The sequence below is a fragment of the Sapajus apella genome, unplaced genomic scaffold, assembly GCF_009761245.1.
Source record: "Sapajus apella isolate SASKATOON/1434 unplaced genomic scaffold, GSC_monkey_1.0 scaffold46, whole genome shotgun sequence".
Classification (NCBI taxonomy): domain Eukaryota; kingdom Metazoa; phylum Chordata; class Mammalia; order Primates; family Cebidae; genus Sapajus; species Sapajus apella.
In genome coordinates, this window is record NW_022436986.1 from 4,411,104 (window position 1) to 4,428,732 (window position 17,629).

The 17,629-nt window shown below is 45.4% G+C and overlaps 1 protein-coding gene and 1 long non-coding RNA gene across 4 annotated transcripts in view; one reads left to right on the plus strand and one right to left on the minus strand.

Annotated features, from left to right (window-relative positions):
* Positions 1 to 5,635: 5,635 nt before the first annotated feature.
* The window catches only part of ANP32B (acidic nuclear phosphoprotein 32 family member B), a 47,301-nt gene continuing 35,307 nt past the window's right edge, over positions 5,636 to 17,629 (plus strand). Inside the window, exons 1-2 of one of the 3 annotated variants that reach the window (XM_032240159.1) lie at positions 5,636 to 6,043; positions 17,140 to 17,289. In XM_032240159.1, the coding sequence (XP_032096050.1) occupies positions 5,990 to 6,043; positions 17,140 to 17,289 (204 nt within the window). In that variant the 5' untranslated portion in view covers positions 5,636 to 5,989. Of the gene's footprint in view, positions 6,044 to 6,790; positions 7,138 to 17,139; positions 17,290 to 17,629 lie in introns of those variants that run through there. The other 2 variants (XM_032240160.1, XM_032240158.1) reach the window with 2 other exon arrangements.
* The window catches only part of LOC116524744, a 58,309-nt gene continuing 52,591 nt past the window's right edge, over positions 11,912 to 17,629 (minus strand). The window contains exon 2 of the long non-coding RNA XR_004257471.1: positions 11,912 to 12,118. This is a non-coding gene — a long non-coding RNA (uncharacterized LOC116524744). The remainder of the gene's footprint in view (positions 12,119 to 17,629) is intronic.

Genomic DNA, 17,629 nt, shown 5'->3' on the forward strand with positions numbered 1-17,629 from the left:
AAAAAAAAAAAAAAAAAAAAAAAAAAAAAAATGAAGCGGCCGGGTGTGGTGGCTCATGCCTGAAATCCAAGCACTTTGGAGGCCAAGGTGCATGGATCACCTGAGGTTGGGAGTTCAAGACCAGCCTGACCAACAGGGTGAAATCCTGTCTATAAAAATAATGAAGTATATCTAACTTACTTTGAGCAACCTCTGTGAACTATTGCTTAGTGAAAATTTAAAATTAAAAATGATTCATAGAATTCCATTTATGTAAAATTGTATATTATATACATGCACCTAATAGCTTGGAAAATATCCATAAAAATGTTAACAGTAGTCCCTCTAGGTAATAGGATTTTGGCTGGCTTCTATTTTCTTACTTATACTTTTTTGCCTTGCATGAATTTGCTACATGGATATGTATTGTCTTTTGCTCAGAAAAAGAAATTTTCATTTTGTAGAATATCTTCAAGGAATATATATGGTAGAAGATTATTCAATGACATGGAAATATGTCTATAATACATTGTTAACTAAAAAGCAGGTTATACTATCCCACTTTTGAAAAATATTTTTAACTGTAACATATATTTCCTAGGTATTATACTTTATTCACTTCTATTTCTGAAATATCTCTTATAATTGATATGAATATTTCATGTAGTAGGTTCCCCCTCTCTCCCTCCTGAGAAGGTCTTACTAATGAGATGATGCTTCTCACTATCTGAGACTTGAGAAAATGCCATATGTGTGTAGAGAAAAGACTGGAGGAATAGACACCAAAACATGAACAGTGCTTGGCCCTTTAAAAAAAGCCTTGGATGTAAATTTTTATTTTCTTCTCTGTAAGTGTAGTTTCCAAGTTTTCTATAGTAAATGCATAGATAAACACACAAAGAAGCCAGGAGCCTAGATACCCTTATTTCCAAGGATAAGGATATTTGGTACTTTTAGCCTTTATCAAAATAAGAGACTAGCAAATTTGGCACCACATAAGCCATCTTAGTAGTGCCAGGGTCTACAGTGAGAGAGGAGTAAAGCACAGGCCCATGGAGGGGTGCCTGGCTGGACAGGAGCAGGTAAGGCAAGCTGGAGAACAGATGGCAGAGTTCAGTCAGCAGGAGCTGAACTCTTGGATCAGTCTCAGTTCCGTGTGGACAAGGAAATCCCTGTGAGGTATGAGAGGGTCCAGATGGTAGGGATGCTGACTAATTATGGAGAAGGGCACTTCGATAGTTTCCAATCTAGCTCAGGAGCATGTTCCAAGTTCCTCAACAGAGACCAAGGACTGTGTGAAACAGAAAACGAGCCTGACTATTTAAGATTTTAAAACATATTTACCCTTCAGCCAAACAGGTAGCAGTGGAACAGAGACGGAGAACTGATGGCCACAGCAGAATGTTCCTAGCCCTGGAGGAGACCAGCAGGCTCTGGGATGCTGCTTGGGTAAGGAAGGGACACAGGCTTGAGTGACTGTGGCTGGGGCACAGAGAAAAGTGACAGGCACAGCTTTTCCCACGTGATCATGTCCAACCCTCCATAGTTCTAAGATGAGTAACCTGAGGCCCAGAGAGGCTATGTGGTTTGCCCTAAAGCACACAGCCAGTAAGTGGTGGAGTGGGATTCTCATCTCACTGAAGTTGTTCTCCAAAAAGGGACCACCACTGAAGAAAGTTATACTAATACAGATTTATCATAATGGTAGGTGGAAAAAGCAAGTTTCTAAAAAAATCTTCAATCTGATCCCAACACTTAAAAACAATATGTATAGTATAGAAAAAAATTGCAAGGATATACAACTTAATGATGGTTGTATCTCAATGGCAAGAACTTCTAAATGTATTTTCTATTTTTTAATTTTCCCTGCACAGTGAGCAAGTAAATTTTTTTTTTCAGGCCATGTGGGGGAAAGTAACTGACAGCAAGTAAATCTTTTTAAAGCAGGAAAATAATTTTTTTTTCAGAAGCAGTTGAGGACTAGTGGATCAAAGTAATGAGAATGAATTACACTGAGCCCTTAATGACAGAGAAATCTAGCTTCTTAGTAGTTATGCGAATTTCAGCAAACCTACTTGGTTTGGCTGAGTCTGTTTCCTAAACACTAAAAAAAGGTGGATTATTCATCCTGTCCTGGGGAGCTGTTGCTAGGATTACCTGAGAAGCAGTGTACACAAAAGTCCCATGCACAGTACTTGGCGTAAGGATGGTGCTTAATAAATATTAGACCTGACTCTTGGTAGTCATAGCTTTTCCTTGCCGCCCCAGGAAGGCCTAGCACCTCCAGCTGGTTCAGATAGCAGAAAGGAACCTGGGCAGGTGCCCATTACTGGGCCTAGAGCTTCCTGTACGACTGACACATTCCCCTCCTCTGTTTTGGCCATGTGAAGACTAACAGAATCTCCTCCTTTAACCCATTTTCACTTATTTGCCTCTCCCTCTCCCCTTGTCTCAATAACCTCAGCTGCCTAAATGGCATTCTTTTAGTACACGTGACTTTATTTTCAACATAACACACATTTGCAAAGCATCTACTATATTCTAAAGATGGACCCAAGGTCCTCCTCTCTATTCCTATCATGCAGAAATACTTGTCTGAGTTGTAATTGAGAAGTTAGATCCTTCAACAACTACCATTATTTGCCAAACTGCAATCATAGAGGCACACACAGTAAGTTGTGGAAACTCCAAGGAGGGGAAGAGCTATGTTCTTACCAGTGTATGTACACATGTATGGAAGAGGATGGGAAGAATGGAAGTGTTTAAGAGTAATGATTTCCTCACCCTATATTATACATCAGCTTCATATACTGTCATTACTAAAATGTGCCCATTCTGTTAAGCTGGTTTCAGAGCCAGTTAAATCAATGACCGAGTAGAGCTGTTTCCTCTCATCTTCAGAGTTATTAAAGTCTGTCCACAGCCACAAAGTTTGTGGGGAAGGCTTAGGTCAGCTGATCTGACAAGTAACATGCTATTGCTGAGGTAGGTGGGTAGGGTACAGGTCCAAGGAATTACAAACTGGCTCAGAGTGTTCTGCTCAGACATTTTAGAGCTTTTTGGAATACATAGCCATTGTGATTAACAGGCAGTTTTAAGACTCAAGGGGTGCCAAAATCTGGCATTATTTGATATTTTTATTACTTACTAGTCAAACGTTAACATCGATGCAAGTAAAAAGAAATTCATTCATAGTTTGGTCCAACTGTTTTTACATTTCCTTATTCTCTTCCAGCCCTTGTTGAAATCCATAAATCCATGGACATGATAACTGCAGATTAGATACAACTGAATATTCTACCTCTTTCTCACACACAGATACATACACAGAGTAATGTTAAGTGCAGCAATATTCAAAACCCAGGCCCTGTGACAACAGCCCCTTCAGGCCTGTAGACTGACAGTCCCGTAGAAAATGTTGGCAGGGCAATGAGACACACCCTGTTCTGCCTGTGTTATTTATGCCTCTGGCAGTGAAGCCCCTGACAAAGAAGCATGTCACTGGAACACATGCTCTTTGTTCACAGAGGTGCATGCCAGCACCGGCTGCCTAAGAAAGGACAGTGCTGTGTCTGTAGTCTCTCCTCCTTTGGCTCTTTTGCCTTCTATTTGCAGCACATTGTGGCTATGTTTATTAATTACTTTGTAGCTTAATACTATAAAACACACATCTATCTTGTGAGCTATGTACCATGGGGAAAGTCCTTCATATCCTCCAGTTGGCCATAGAGGACAGAGTCTCAAGATTTGTCCTGATGCTAAGGATTAATACAACCTCCTCTAGGAGCCGCCAGGTTACCAATCTCGAGCACAGAGCTACCGCATTTAACATTCCTTCAGCACCCTCCACTGCTTTTCCTGCAAGAGGACACCTGGATGCTGTTTAGTATGAAAATCCCTCTGCAACTGTTCCCAACCTAGGGCACCAAAGCAGCCCCCCACCATGCTATGACTCCACTCTAGCCAGACTGATGATGTAGCAGAAAATGGTGGGCTGTGGAGTCAGACCCATCTGGGTCTAAATTCTACTCGCTTCTTGCTGGACATGCAGCTTAAGGTTCCTGAGCCTAAGCTCCTCATCTGTAAAATGATCAAATTATCACCTACTTAAGAAAGTTGTCTGAGAATTAGAGAAATAATATCAAGCCCCTTGGCTGGGCGTGGTGGCTCACGCCTGTAATCCAAGCACTTTGGAGGCCAAGGCGGGCGGATCACCTGAAGTCGGGAGTTCAAGACCAGCCTGACCAACATGGTGAAACCCCGTCTTAAAAAAAATTAAAAAAAAAAAAAAAAAAAAGGCCCTTGAAGCAGATGCTCAATAATCGCTTGTTGGCTCATGAACCCGATTTGGTAGTTTTTGTAAAAGCCCTCACTGCATAGCCCTGTGGTTCTCATAACCTTAGCTACAGACCTCTTGTAATGTCTTGAGAACATCTATCTCCATTTTCCCTTGTCATAAAGACGTTTGCTGAGACAACAGGAGTCAGGAACTACTAGAAAGTTTTTCTTTTCCCATACTCTTTCTAAAACTTTCATCTTCAAATGTTACTCAGTATTTTAAAAACCGATATATAATTGGCTTGCAACCAAGTTTGGGTTCTTTGCCACTAAATAAACTTAGGTAAAATAGAAAGGGGGCACTTTCTTAACTTCCATACAACTTTATGCTGATGTATAGAATTTCATTTTTCTCTTTTAAATTCTTAGTTTTTGGTGCTTCTTGTCAGTACAATCTTCTCAGATTGTATTTGATTTCACATTATGTATTTACTTATTTTACGATGAATATAACGTTACTCCTCGGTGGTCTGCAAAGCACAGTCACCCAGAACTGGTGCTCTAACCCCTGGGACCCTCTGAGCCAGACCATGACAAAGGCTGCCTGCCAGGTTTCAACGAAACTTAGACCACCAAGAATTTACACACCTCACAGGGGTGCCCTAAGGAATAAATGAGATAAAAAGTCTGCCGGGGTGAGGGAACCCTGAGGCCCTATTAGAAATGCTAATTGTTTCCTTCTCTAGCTTCCTATTAAAATGTTAGAAAACCAAGAGACTGAATCCCCTGAGGGGGTGGGGATGCTCGGCCGCTCTGTGGCTTAGCAAGCGGCCACAGCTGCCCTACTAGGGGCAGCCGACCGCGATTCCGTCCCGACGGAGGTGGCGGGGGTGGGGGGAAGGTTCCTCAGCGACACTCTGGACGCCACTCTGGACGCCACTCTGCCAAGGAGGCAGTGGGGTTCGCCTGTTGGCCCCAGACTGTGTGGAAGGCAAAAGGTGAACCTCAAAGCCTCTCTGTCCTGGGCTTCACATCTCGCGCCTCCGCGGGCGTCGGACCAGCCCCATGAAACTCCGCAGACGGACTGGGCTTTAGGGATCCCCGAAGCCGGACTGCAAGGCCTCTCGCCAGCCCTTGCCGCTCACCTCCCGGCCGGAGCCACACACTCAGCTCTGGGGGTGGCGAGGTGAGGCCCGGGTGTAAAGAGAGTCTCAGCTCGGCTGGGGGCGGGGAAACCCCCCAGAAGGTCTTACATCAGCCGCCCCACGTGCAATCGGAGGGAGGGCGGGAGGAAGTCACTCCTTTCCCCAGGCTGGCTGCGCTTTTCCCCCAGCCTCCGCCCCGCCCGCCGCGCGTCTCCCCGCCCCGTCTTTGGTGCAGTCGCGGCCGCCGAGCCGAGCGGCGCCGCGCGGTGCCGAGTGGAGCCGAGCAGCTGCCGCGCCGCGTCGCCGGTTTAAACGCAGTGCGGGCCGCGGCCGGGGGCGGCAGTAGTGAGCCCAGTGCTGCGCTCCAGCCCCCTTTTCCCTCCATGGTTTCTCTCCGCTCCCGTGAGTAACTTGGCTCCGGGGGCTCCGCTCGCCTGCCCGCACGCAGCCAGCCGCCCGGGACCGCGCAGCCGGCCTCCGCCGCGAGCAAACCCTTCCGACGGCCCTCGCTGCGCAGGCCGGGACGCCTCTCCCCCCTCCGCCCCCGCCGCGGAAAGTTAAGTTTGAAGAGGGGGGAAGAGGGGAACATGGACATGAAGAGGAGGATCCACCTGGAACTGAGGAACCGGACCCCGGCAGCAGTAAGCAGAGCCCCCTCCGGGCGCCCTCTCCCCCGATGACTTGCATGTAATGGTGGCCACCTGCGGGGCCCGGGCCGAGGGTTCGCCGGCCCCGGCGCGGGGAAGAGCGCAGCTCGTGTGCTCGGACAGGGAAGGCGGGCGGGCGGGCGGGCGCGGAGGGGGGAGCGAGCGCGCGGGGATTAACTCTTTGCCGCCCGCGGGCCCCCGGGGCGGCCGGGGGAAGGCAGCGGTGTGGGGGAAACCAAACTTTGCGCGCCTCGCCCGCCGGGGTCTTTCCCTGGAGGGAGCGCGTGTGCGGGTGGCCGGCGGCGAGGGAGGGAGGCGGGGGTTGTGTAACGCTGGGAGCCATGTTTGCAGCCTCCCGGGATGCGCGACCGGGCGGAGGCCGGGCCTGCCGAGGAGCTGCGAGGCCAGCCCCGCCTGGGCCAGGCCGGGTTCCGCGCGCCCCAGGCCGGCTGGGGAAGGGGCGCGGGTGGGGCGGGGCGGGGGCTCCTCTGGCCGAGGCTCGCAGTGGGCGCCGGCCCAGCCGAGGACAGCGGCCGTGGGGCGAGGAGGGGGCTTTTTTTCCTTTGAAGGGAGCGAGAAGCCCCCTCAGGCGCCTGGGGGCCTGGGCGGGCGCGGCCTGGCGCGCAGAGCGGGGGAGGGGCGGGCCCAGGCGGCGGAGGTGGCGCAACCGCCGCCCCTCCCGAGGCCAAGTTTGAAAAAAGAACGCGGTTCCCGCCATTTTTCAAGCCTAAAAATAAAACTTTCTCCCCTGTTTCCCTCGCTCCCTCTTAGTCTTCTGCCTTGACCACTCCGGCCTCCCAGGGGCAGCCCAGGTCGGCCGGGGCCAACTGTTGTGGCGACGGCTTCGCCCTTCCCCCGCGCCGCGGCGACGGAGCCCGGGGCCCCTACCCCTGCCCCGGGAGGCTGGCCCCTCGGTGTGGGCGGGATGTGGCTCCTCACGCCAGCCGGGGCGCGCCACAGGCCGCCGCAGCGCCATGTTGGCGGGTGCCCGTCTCCCTCCGCCGGGTGAGCGGGCCCACGAGCTCGGCCTTGCCCGCCCGCCCTCGACGCTGGCTGTGTCGGCTGCCTCTTCCCGCGCCGAGCTCTCGGTGTGTGTCCCCCAGCCTCGCCGGGGCTTGTGGCTCGCACTGGCGGGAGCCGCGTACCGCGGCAGCCGCCGACTCATCCCCTCGTGGGCGCGCTGCCGACCCCCTCCCCCTTCTTAAAAGGGCAACGGCAAGCGGCCGTCCTCGCGCCGGGCCGGGAGCGCTGGATTTCGGGCGGGCCTCTGCTGGGCTCGGCTCCTGGACTAGGCGGCCTCTGGCCTCCCACGTGCTCGAGAGCTGCCCGATGCGGCCGGCTGCGCGCCATCCGGGGTGTAGGGACCGGAGGCCCGCGCTAGTGCAGCGCGGCTGCGTGGGCGTGGGTCCGGCCTGTGGGAATCGCCCCTTTCGTCTCCCGGGTTTGGCGCGGCTGCCCGCCGCCGCGAGCTCCCCGGACCGGCGCGGGGCCAGTTAGTGCCGCGGCCGGGTGCCCCCGTGGGCGAATGGTTTTCCCGCCGAGGGCCTCCTGCCGCGCTCCGGGCTAGCGAGCAGCCTGGTTTCGTGTCCTCAGGCGGCTGTGGTTAACAAGTCGCGAACTTGTGGGAATTCGTCGACCAGGGTTTACCTGGTGTGCTCGACGTTTTATATCCTTGCTCCCTAGTCCTTGAGGTCACCAGTAACGCGGGGCGGACCGGGATCCACCGCACGGCACTGTTGCTCCCTGCGGGCCCGTGAGGGTGGGCGGCTCCGGGGATTCGGAGAGGGAGGGTCGCGGGCGTTCTTACGACCTTCCGTCAGACATTTTGTGCCCGCCACGTGCTTGCCTGTCGCATGGGCGCCCAGCTCACGCCGGAAAACTTGAGGAGAGGCGTTCTCACCTTGAGGTGTTCATTCGAGACTTTTCCATTGCGGCGTAATTGCAAATCCGTAGAATATGGAGTAGCTCAAATTAGCCAAAGTGGCCGCAAGAGAAGTACACACGTGGGGCTTCAGAAATGCTATAAAATCTAGAAGTTGAATTTTTTGGGATATGTTCAAACTGAAGGTCTGTAAAATTCTGCAGAGTAGAGTTCCTTCTGGGAAATAACAGTTGATCTGCCGTTCTCCTTAGATGATGTTTTCATATATGAACGAATATTGCTTTAAAAATTCATGTATATCTGCAGGTGTTTTTGTTTTTTGAGACTGAGTCTTGCTCTGTCATCCAGGCTGGAGTGCAGCGGCACGATCTCGACTCTCTGCCTCCCGGGTTCAAGTGATTCTCCTGCCTCACCTTCCCGAGTAGCATTTTTAGTAGAGACGGAGTTTTTCCTTGTTGGTCAGGCTGGTCTTGAACTCCCGGTCTGAGGTGATCCACCGGCCTTGACCTCCCAAAGTGCTGGGATTACAGGCGTGAGTGAGCCACTGCGCCTGACCGGGTGTTCATTATTGAGGTAATCAACTTCACCCTCTTGCCAGTCAGGCCAGAGCCATTTAATTCAGCTAAATTAAAAATTTTCTCGGTCATACCATCCACATTTCAAGTGCTCAAATGTGATAAGTGGCTCGTGGGTGGTGTGTTGGGCACCACTGGCCTGCAGAATCCATTGCTTTATTAAGGAAGCATTTGAAGCCTGAGAATCCATTGAGGTGGCGTAGTGCCTTTTGCACTTGGGAGTTTGTGAGGCCTTGACAGTGGGTTGCGGGAGCCTGCCGAGATTATGGGTGTAGAGGAAGGTTCTCTTAGGGACTCCAATGGGAGATTGAGACCAGTGGGAGTTAGGTACCCAATTGGGCGAATATAACTTTGACCTAAAACTGCAGGGTTTTCAGGAAAACATGCTGTATGTAGGTTTTGAAGTGAATTCTATAGGGTTTAAAGCGTGTTCTACAGAGACATCGTCCTAAAGGCAAACAAAAAGCTCCAAGATCACTCCTTTAAAAATCACACTCAGCTAGTCACATACCTTATTTGTGATGTGCTAAAACATACCATAAACACCACAGAAATTGGTGACATTTTCAGCTGCTGCACAGCGGGCTTGGCCTCTGCGATCCGGCAGATTTGTCATTTGGGGAAACATGAAGAAGCCATTCCCCAGTTGAAGGTAGTATGCTGTACTGTTGTAGTATGAATGGGATGCTCTGAAATAAATACACAGCAGTGTCCCATGGTTGACCCTAATGATTTTGAAGTCAAGTGAGATGTATGTTTGAAAAGGGTAAATGTGTTCTTTTGTTTAAGACTAGATTGTAAATGTGTTCTTTTGTTTAAGACTAGATCGGCTTTTATTGTGTATATGGATTTTTGTTTTTTAAATTGGAGTTTGAAGAAGACCCTAGTAACACTTTTGTTCAGTTGGGCTCATGTATTCTGACAACGGAAGACAACAGAGTAAACACAAAAGTGTTACTAGGGCCTTCTAAAGTTCACCTATTACTATATCCCTGTTCCTTATAAACAAAAGTATGCTCATTTCCCTAAGGGGTGAGGGATTACAGAATTTGATTTCTTTTTCTAAGTCCAAAACAGCGCTTATATCAGGGTGCATTCTCATAGTGGAACAAAATGGTCTAAGATGGCATTTTAAAATAATCTTCATGAAAAATGGTGGTTACCATTTAAAAACATTTTATAGACAAGGATAGGAGACATTTTGTATGACAAGGAAGTATTTTATATAAAATATTGTCAGTTCACTGAGAGTAAATTGAACCGTGCTGGAATATACCATATATACACCATGGAAATTGGAGGTCTTGTCAGTAAGATGAGAAGACACTGACATGGAGTAGCAAGATATAAACCACATTGAGTTGTATTCCAAAATTAGAAAAGAATACCTGTTCTTTATGTGGGATTCTTATCCTTCCATTAAACTGAACATGTGCTCTGTTAGAAGCACCTCATTAACCACGCATCTGGGGACAATCAGCCTTCCTATCAGCTCTGAGTTTTTCATTCAAAGTTAGAAAGCCAAGCAGTTCCTTAATGTAGCTTGCAATCTATGCCGCTGTGAAATGCTGGTGTGCTGTATGCTGGAATGTGACATTTCATATACCGAAATAAAAGCAGTCTTAATGTAGTTCCAGTTTACTGGGGAAAAATGTAGATTGTCTTTAACTTTCATCTTTTTTGGATCTACACCCTCTCCCCAGATTTTGACCTCTTTTGTTGTGTCTATCGTGATGTTTGAGCTGAATCAGATATTCTAATTGGTTGCATAGCAACTAATTGGGTTTTTTTTCCCTTGTATAAATAATACATATTTGTTGAAGAAAACTAGATATAGGTAGGTCAAAAATATTGTAGATAAGCAAAAAAATAGATGTCATACATGCCTTACCTACCATCTAGACACTAGTGTATAGTCTACCAGAATGTTTAATTTTTGTCTAAACTTGGTTCATGCATATAATCCGGATACTCAGTTGTTGCTTTTTTTTTTTTTTTTTAAAGAAAAAATACAGTGAACATCTTCATCTGTGTGTCTTTATTTTATGGACTTCTTAATGCCTGCATAGATCATAATTTAAACATCCAGGTTGTTCACAGGGATTTTGGGTGTTTTAAATACTGCTGAAATGAATATCTTATAATATGATTCCCCCACCCCCGCCCCCACTAAATTGCTTCTCAGAATGGTTCCCTTCTTTACATAACCACTAGTAGGATATGGGTGTTTCCTTCTTTAACGTCAACAGTTCTGCTACCTAAACACATTTGAGACCCCCTAGTATAAACCTGTTCTAAGCTGGGCGCAGTGGCTCATGCCTGTAATCCTGGCACTTTGGGAGGCTGAGGAGGGTGGCTTACCTGAGGCCAAGAGTTTGAGACCAGCCTGGCCAACATGGCGAAACCCCATCTCTACTAAAAATACAAAAATTAGCCGGGGAGTGATGGCAGGCGCCTGTAATCCCAGCTACTTAGGAGGCTAAGGCAGATTTGCTTGAACAGTGTTGGGATGGGGCAGAGGTTGCAGTGAGCCAAGCTCCACTTTACTCTTGCATAGGTGAAAGAGCAAGACTTTCTCAAAAATAAAAATATTTTTTAAAAACTGTTCTTATTTTGAAAATATTCTTTTAAAATAACCGGTAGAGGATATGAACACTGGTTAACTTGGAAGGATGGAAATTGCAAGGATGGCAGGAGTTACTTTCTATATTTTTGGATTATTTCACTTACTATAATAACCAGTATTATTCTAATTAAAAGAGTTGACAACTCAGAATGATCTTTATCCATACTTTTTCCTCCCTTTATGGCAGAAACAACTGGTATAATTGGAGAGCATCACCCCACCAGTTAGGTAGTTGATCTTTTTTCATAGTAGCTAGGGGAGTGGCAAATGGGCAAGCTGGAGAGTATGAAAGGAAAAAAAATGTTTCCATATCCTGTGGCCTCAGCTCCAATCTCTAGGGTCATTCCCTTGACCTAGACTCATAAAGAAGGACCTCATAGACATTTAGGAATTTGCCATTTAGAGCTTAAAATGTGTTTTGTCTTTCATAGAAAGTGTTATAAATTATTGTTATATCCTCCAAGTAGATCTGAAAAGGTATTTGGCCACAATATAGTTCAGATTTTTCAATGAAAAAGCGATAGGAAACTACTGTTTTGCTGGTAACTGTAGAAAACAAATATAAGACTTAAGTAGAAGATAGTATGGATTTTTTCTTTTTCATTTTTAAATGTTTACCTTAAATTTGTGTTTGAGAAAAGGCAAGTTTAATTGGAGGATGAGGGAAGAAGAGGAGTGAATTTGGCCCCAAAAGTTAAACTGTCCATCTACAAGCAGAAGACCAGTTAACAGTTAACTCTTAGATCAAATAGATTAAGATGTACGCACAAACGAACAAGTGTCTGCCTAACTTTTCTTCATTAGACAGCAGCCCTGGGGGGATTTGAGATATAAGAAGAAATTAGGGCCTTTTCTCCTTGGATTAGGGTTTATTCTGAATCTAGATTGGGAAGCTGTGTGATCATTGACCCCAGTCTCACTCACTGTCTCAACCATACTCTTCCAAAGCTGTTGTCTCCTTTGCACGGCAGTCTGGATCTCTATACCTAGGAAGGAATGAGGAAGAGATGAGGCTTAGTTACCTCTGGAGATCCACTGAGAACCCCAGAGTTGATATAAAGATTATTTTAAACTGAAGACATTTGAGATTCAACAGATGCAGAGAGAAGCTTACTTGGAGTTTATCTGGCTAAAAGCAAATACATGTCATAAATGAGGGCTGACATAAATTATCCCTTTGGAGTGAGTCTGTTCCCAGGAGAGAGGCCAAGAGTAAATCTCTGGAGGGGGAGAGGATAGTCTTATGGCCCTAAGAAAACAAAGACTACTCATACCTATGGAGATAGACATTGTAAACTCGATCTCTCATTTGTTCTCCTAAAAATCCCATTTGTGTTCCCTAAAGAAATCTGTTCTTTCCAAAAGAGGTTTTTCTCCTCCTATCCTTTCCTCTTCTAAGCTAGTTATATAAGCCCTAAATTCTGACTACTTGGTTACTTATTACTGCGTGTGAGTACACATGTGTATGTGTGTTGCACATATAAATACACTTTTTCTGCACCTCAAATGCCACTTTTTTGCCACTAAAAGGATATCTGAGCACGGAGTACCTTTTCACCAAGGTCCTGTTGAGAACTTGAACTACCTTGAAGTTGGCTGATAGAACATTTAGACCTGCTATCCTTGGGTGCAGCCCTCTGGTGGTCTCTGTTTTATGCAGTAATGCCCATTCTCCTCGGTGCTTACTCCCCAGTTGGCTCACTATGCTTCTAGGGATAGCATGTTTCTTTACATTCTCAGCCTTCCTGGAAAAGTCAAGGGACATGCCTTTTCTGCCTAGCCCAACAGCTCTCTGCCCTATTTATCCCAGTATATATTGTTGCCTAAAGGTCTCAGGTATACATTTCCTGAACTTCTCGCTGTCACTTAACAAACTCGCCTACATTTGTATCCATCCTAGTCATCTCTCTTAGCTGTCCCACCTCCAATAAGAATAGAATGATACCTCATTTTTAATACGCAGTTTTTGTTATAATCAAACCTTTTTTGGGGGGGGTGGGGGAGACAGTCTTGCTGTTGCCCTGGCTGGAGTGCAGTGGTCCAATCTCGGCTCACTGCAGCCTCCACCTCTTGGGTTCAAGCATTCTCCCGCTTCAACCTCCTGAGTAGCTGGGACTATGGGCACGTGCCACCATGCCCGCTAATTTTCTTTGTATTTTTAGTAGAGATGAGGTTTCGTCGTGTTGGCCAGGCTGGTCTCCAACTCCTTACCTCAGGTGATCTGCCAGCCTTGGCCTCTCAAAGTGCTGGGATTATTTATAGGTGTGAGCCACCATGCCCAGCCAAACTTTTTTTTTTTTTTTTTAACTGGGTCTCTGTCACCCAAGCTGGAACATTAGTGGCATAATAATGGCTCACTGCAACCTGGACCTCCTGGGCTCAAGTGATCTTCCTGCCTCAGGCTCTCAGGTAGCTGGGACCACAGGCATGTGCCGCCATGCCCAGCTAATTATTTACTTTATTGTAGAGACAAGGTCTTCCTATGTTGCCCAGGTGACTCTCGGACTCCTGGGCTCAGGTGGCCCTCCCACTTTTGCCTCCCAGAGTACTGGGATTGTAGGTGCTAGCCACAGCACCTGGCCTTGAACAATATTTTTTAGTATTGATTATTTGTGTCTTTCAGAGCTTGTCTGCCTTTTTTTAGTGTTTCTACTGGGGTATTTTTTTCTTACTTAGGGTAAAAACAATAGAAGATACCCTCAAGAACAAGATAAATGCAAATAGCCGGAATTTCCATAATCGAGAGGTTACAAAAAGTAACAGTCAAATAAATTGGAAATAATTTTGCAGCACTTAAAGTTAACTACTCATTTAAAAGAGAAGTTGATGTTTTAAATAAAGAACTTTTAAGTAATAACAGACTCAAATGTTTGTATTCTTTCACTTAGCAATGGATTCTAAAGACACAGTCTTAAATACAGAAGACATTTTAAGTAAAAAGATATGGTAGGGAAAATGAAGCACAAATGTTCAACAGGGAGGATTGTACAGTGATATATCCATACACTAATTTCTTTAGCCGTTGAAAAATACTCTGTAATCAGAAAGTTGGTCCCCTTTATATCCAAGTTTTCATCTTAGTCCCTCACAATTAAGACACAGACCTCTGTACAGTATTGCTGACAAACGTGTGACCCTTTTTTTTTCCTCATTCAGCAGTTATGTAGGCTCATATTCAGTGATACAGTGCTAACCAGAATATACATGACCCTGCCATTATGAAGCTTAGTCTAGCACTCTTTTGAGACAGAGGCTGAAGTGCAGTGGCACAATCTCAGCTCACTGCAACCTCTGCCTCCCAGGTTCAAGCAATTCTCCTGCATCAGCCTCCTGAGTACCTGGGACTACAGGCACATGCCACTATGCCTGACTAATTTTTGTATTTTTAGTAGAGATGGAGTTACCATGTAGGCCAGACCAGTCTCAAACTCCTGACATTAGGTGCTCCATCCTCCTTGGCCTCCCAAAGTGCTGGAATTACAGGTGTGAGGCACCACGCCCAGCCAGCAAAAACATGTTTTAACCCTAATTTGAGTCCTCTGGTACATTTTGATGACACCTTTACAATGGTTAAAGTGGAATTTTGCAGGTTGAAAGAAACGTCTTTAAGAGGTGATTTCACTCCATGAGCTGGGAGGCAATATGGCCAACTGTCACTTTACTTTTTGGATATTGGCGTCATTTTGTGTAACATTTTTGGATTATTTTGGACAGAATTATAGAAAATCTCCCAAGCTAAATGGGAACATTTTGATTGTATTGCAGTATACTGCTTTATATGGGTGGGTGATGACAGTTGACATTTTAAAAATTTTAATGGATTGTTGGTTTTATGGTTTAGTTTGGTTTAGTTTAGAAACTAATGGTTACTTTCTTTTTTTTTTGAGATGGAGTTTCACTCCTTTTGCCCAGGCTGGAGTGCAATGGTGCCATCTCAACTCACTGCAACCTCTGCCTCCCAGGTTCAAGTGATTCTCCTGCCTCAGCCTTCACAGTAGCTGGGATTACAGGCATGCACCACCACCGCTGGCTAATTTTGTATTTTTAGTAGAGATGGGGTTTCTCCATGATCGTCAGGCTGGCCTTGAACTCCTAACTACAGGCGTGAGCCACCGCACCCAGCCTAGTTTCTTTTTAATACAGAATTTTAAAAAAATACAGAATAAATACATGCTTGTAAAAAATTTAATACAGATATAAAAATACAGCAAAGTTCTCTGACATTTCCCATTACCTTTACCCAGAGTTTACTTTCTGGCCGTTTATAGTGTTCCAAGCCCTAGTTCCTACAATTTCATGAGGTAGGTACTGTTATGTCCACTTTATGGGAAACTGAGGCACAGAGAAGTGAACTGGCTCACACAAGGTTGTACAAGTTCTGAGTGGCAGAGGAGAACCAGGATTCGACCCCAGACATCTGTTTCCAGAGCCCAGCTTTTGTCAGAGTTGTCCTATTTTTTTCAGATGTGCTCATTTCTTATCAGAAAAAGGAAGAATGGCAGAGATATCTAAAGAAAAATGGAAGGGAGAAAGGAAGGAAGTAGATGTAAAAGGAGGGAGGGAAGAAGTATGTGGATGTAAAGAGTAAAACGTATGCCTGGCTTCTGAAGAGGAAGTAGACAGGGTAGTGAGAAGTGGTTAGGCATTTACTATGTTATGGGTATTGCTGACTTGAAATCTGTTTCTTTCTCTGTAAATGGGGGAAGGAGAGTGGTGGTAGAAGAATAAATGTTTACTTCATAATTGAAAGCAGTTATTAGAGTAGCATTATTGGATTTTGTATGAGAGGATGAGGACATTGTTAATAGCTCCTGTTCTCTTTTCAGAGTATCAGCATCTTCCATATACTTGCTTGATTAATGCCATTAAATATGGTAGGTTCACTAAAATTCTTTACAAAGGCATGCTGCCTTTGTTGGTGCAGTTAAAACGGTAATTTGCATCACTGTGAGTAGATCAAAGTGGGCTAAAAAAGTTGCAAGTTTCAGGGTGATCAAGAATGGCAATATGAATTATTGTGGTAGACCTGCATGTAGACTCTTAAATAATCACTTTTCAAAAATTCAAATCATCAGATGTGATGCTTTTTTTTTTTTTTTTTTTTTTGAGATGGAGTCTTACTCTGTTGCCCAGGCTGGAGCGCCATGGTGCAGTCTCAGCTAGCTAACTGCGCCTCCCAGGTTCAAGCAATTTTCCCACCATAGCCTCCCAAGTAGTGGGATTACAGGCACTTACCATCATACCTGGCTAATTTTTGTATTTCTGTAGAGAGAGGGTTTTACCATGTTGGCCATGCTGGTCTTGAACCCGACCTCAGGTGATCCACCTGCCTTGGTTTCCCAAAGTGCTGGGATTACAGGTGTTTGCCACTGTACCTGGCCAGATGTAGCCTGAAAATGAAAATTTATTATCTAACAGTTCTCTAGAAATATCTTTCTCACGTGCAACCCAGATTGATTTTTGTTTTGAATTAAGGACTCTTGCATCCTGATTTCTTCCCAGTGTCAAGATAATCTTGGCAAAGATTAATAAAACCAGAGTTGGAAAGTGTGTTGGTGCAGAAATCTCTAGCCAGAATCTCTTAGTGGTCTTGGTAGGAAAAATAAAGCTTTCCTCTTTTCTGTGGTCATCTTCTGGGCCTTAAGGTAGATTAGCCTAAAAAGTGTCTTCACTCTATATTTGTGTTTAAATGAAAGCTGCCCTTTGGGGAACAGACTGGGGAAAAGAAATAAGGGGAATACACTTACTTCACTTACATCTAAAGTATAGTGTCCATTTCTGGAAAATGATTGTTTTATACTCATGGAGTAATATTCCATCTTTGAATCTGTTAGTATATTGCTACTGAAGGCTTAATTATTTTTTATCTTTTTATAACTATGATCTAAGTCTAAGAGGCTGCCCATATATATGGGTGTTTTTGCAGGGTATTTACGGTAGAAGTTTTTGCATTCTTTGTTTTCAATATTTTTTTGAGAGCTTATTCTTTTTTCTTTGTCACCCACAGGTTCGAGAACTTGTCTTGGACAATTGCAAATCAAATGATGGAAAAATTGAGGGCTTAACAGCTGAATTTGTGAACTTAGAGTTCCTCAGTTTAATAAATGTAGGCTTGATTTCAGTTTCGAATCTCCCCAAGCTGCCTAAGTTGAAAAAGGTAAGTGCTTTTCTTTTAACAGTAAAAGAGAATGATCCTGGGAAGGGAAAATGTATGATTTTACCTGTAAGGAAGCACTTAGTATAGCAGAAAGCACATGGCCTTTGGAACTGGGCAGATATGGGATCGAATTCCAGCTCTATTATTTCCTTGATGGGTGATCTTCTTCAGGTAACTTAATCTCTCTAAGGCCCAATTTCCTCACCTGTAAACTGGTGGTATTACCTGACCTTGCAAAATTGCTGTGATGTTTGGAAATAATGCATGTTGAATGCTCAGTAAATAGTAGTTAGGAAGAATAATTACTGTGTTTTGTGAGTAATTTATTTGTTAATTGTTA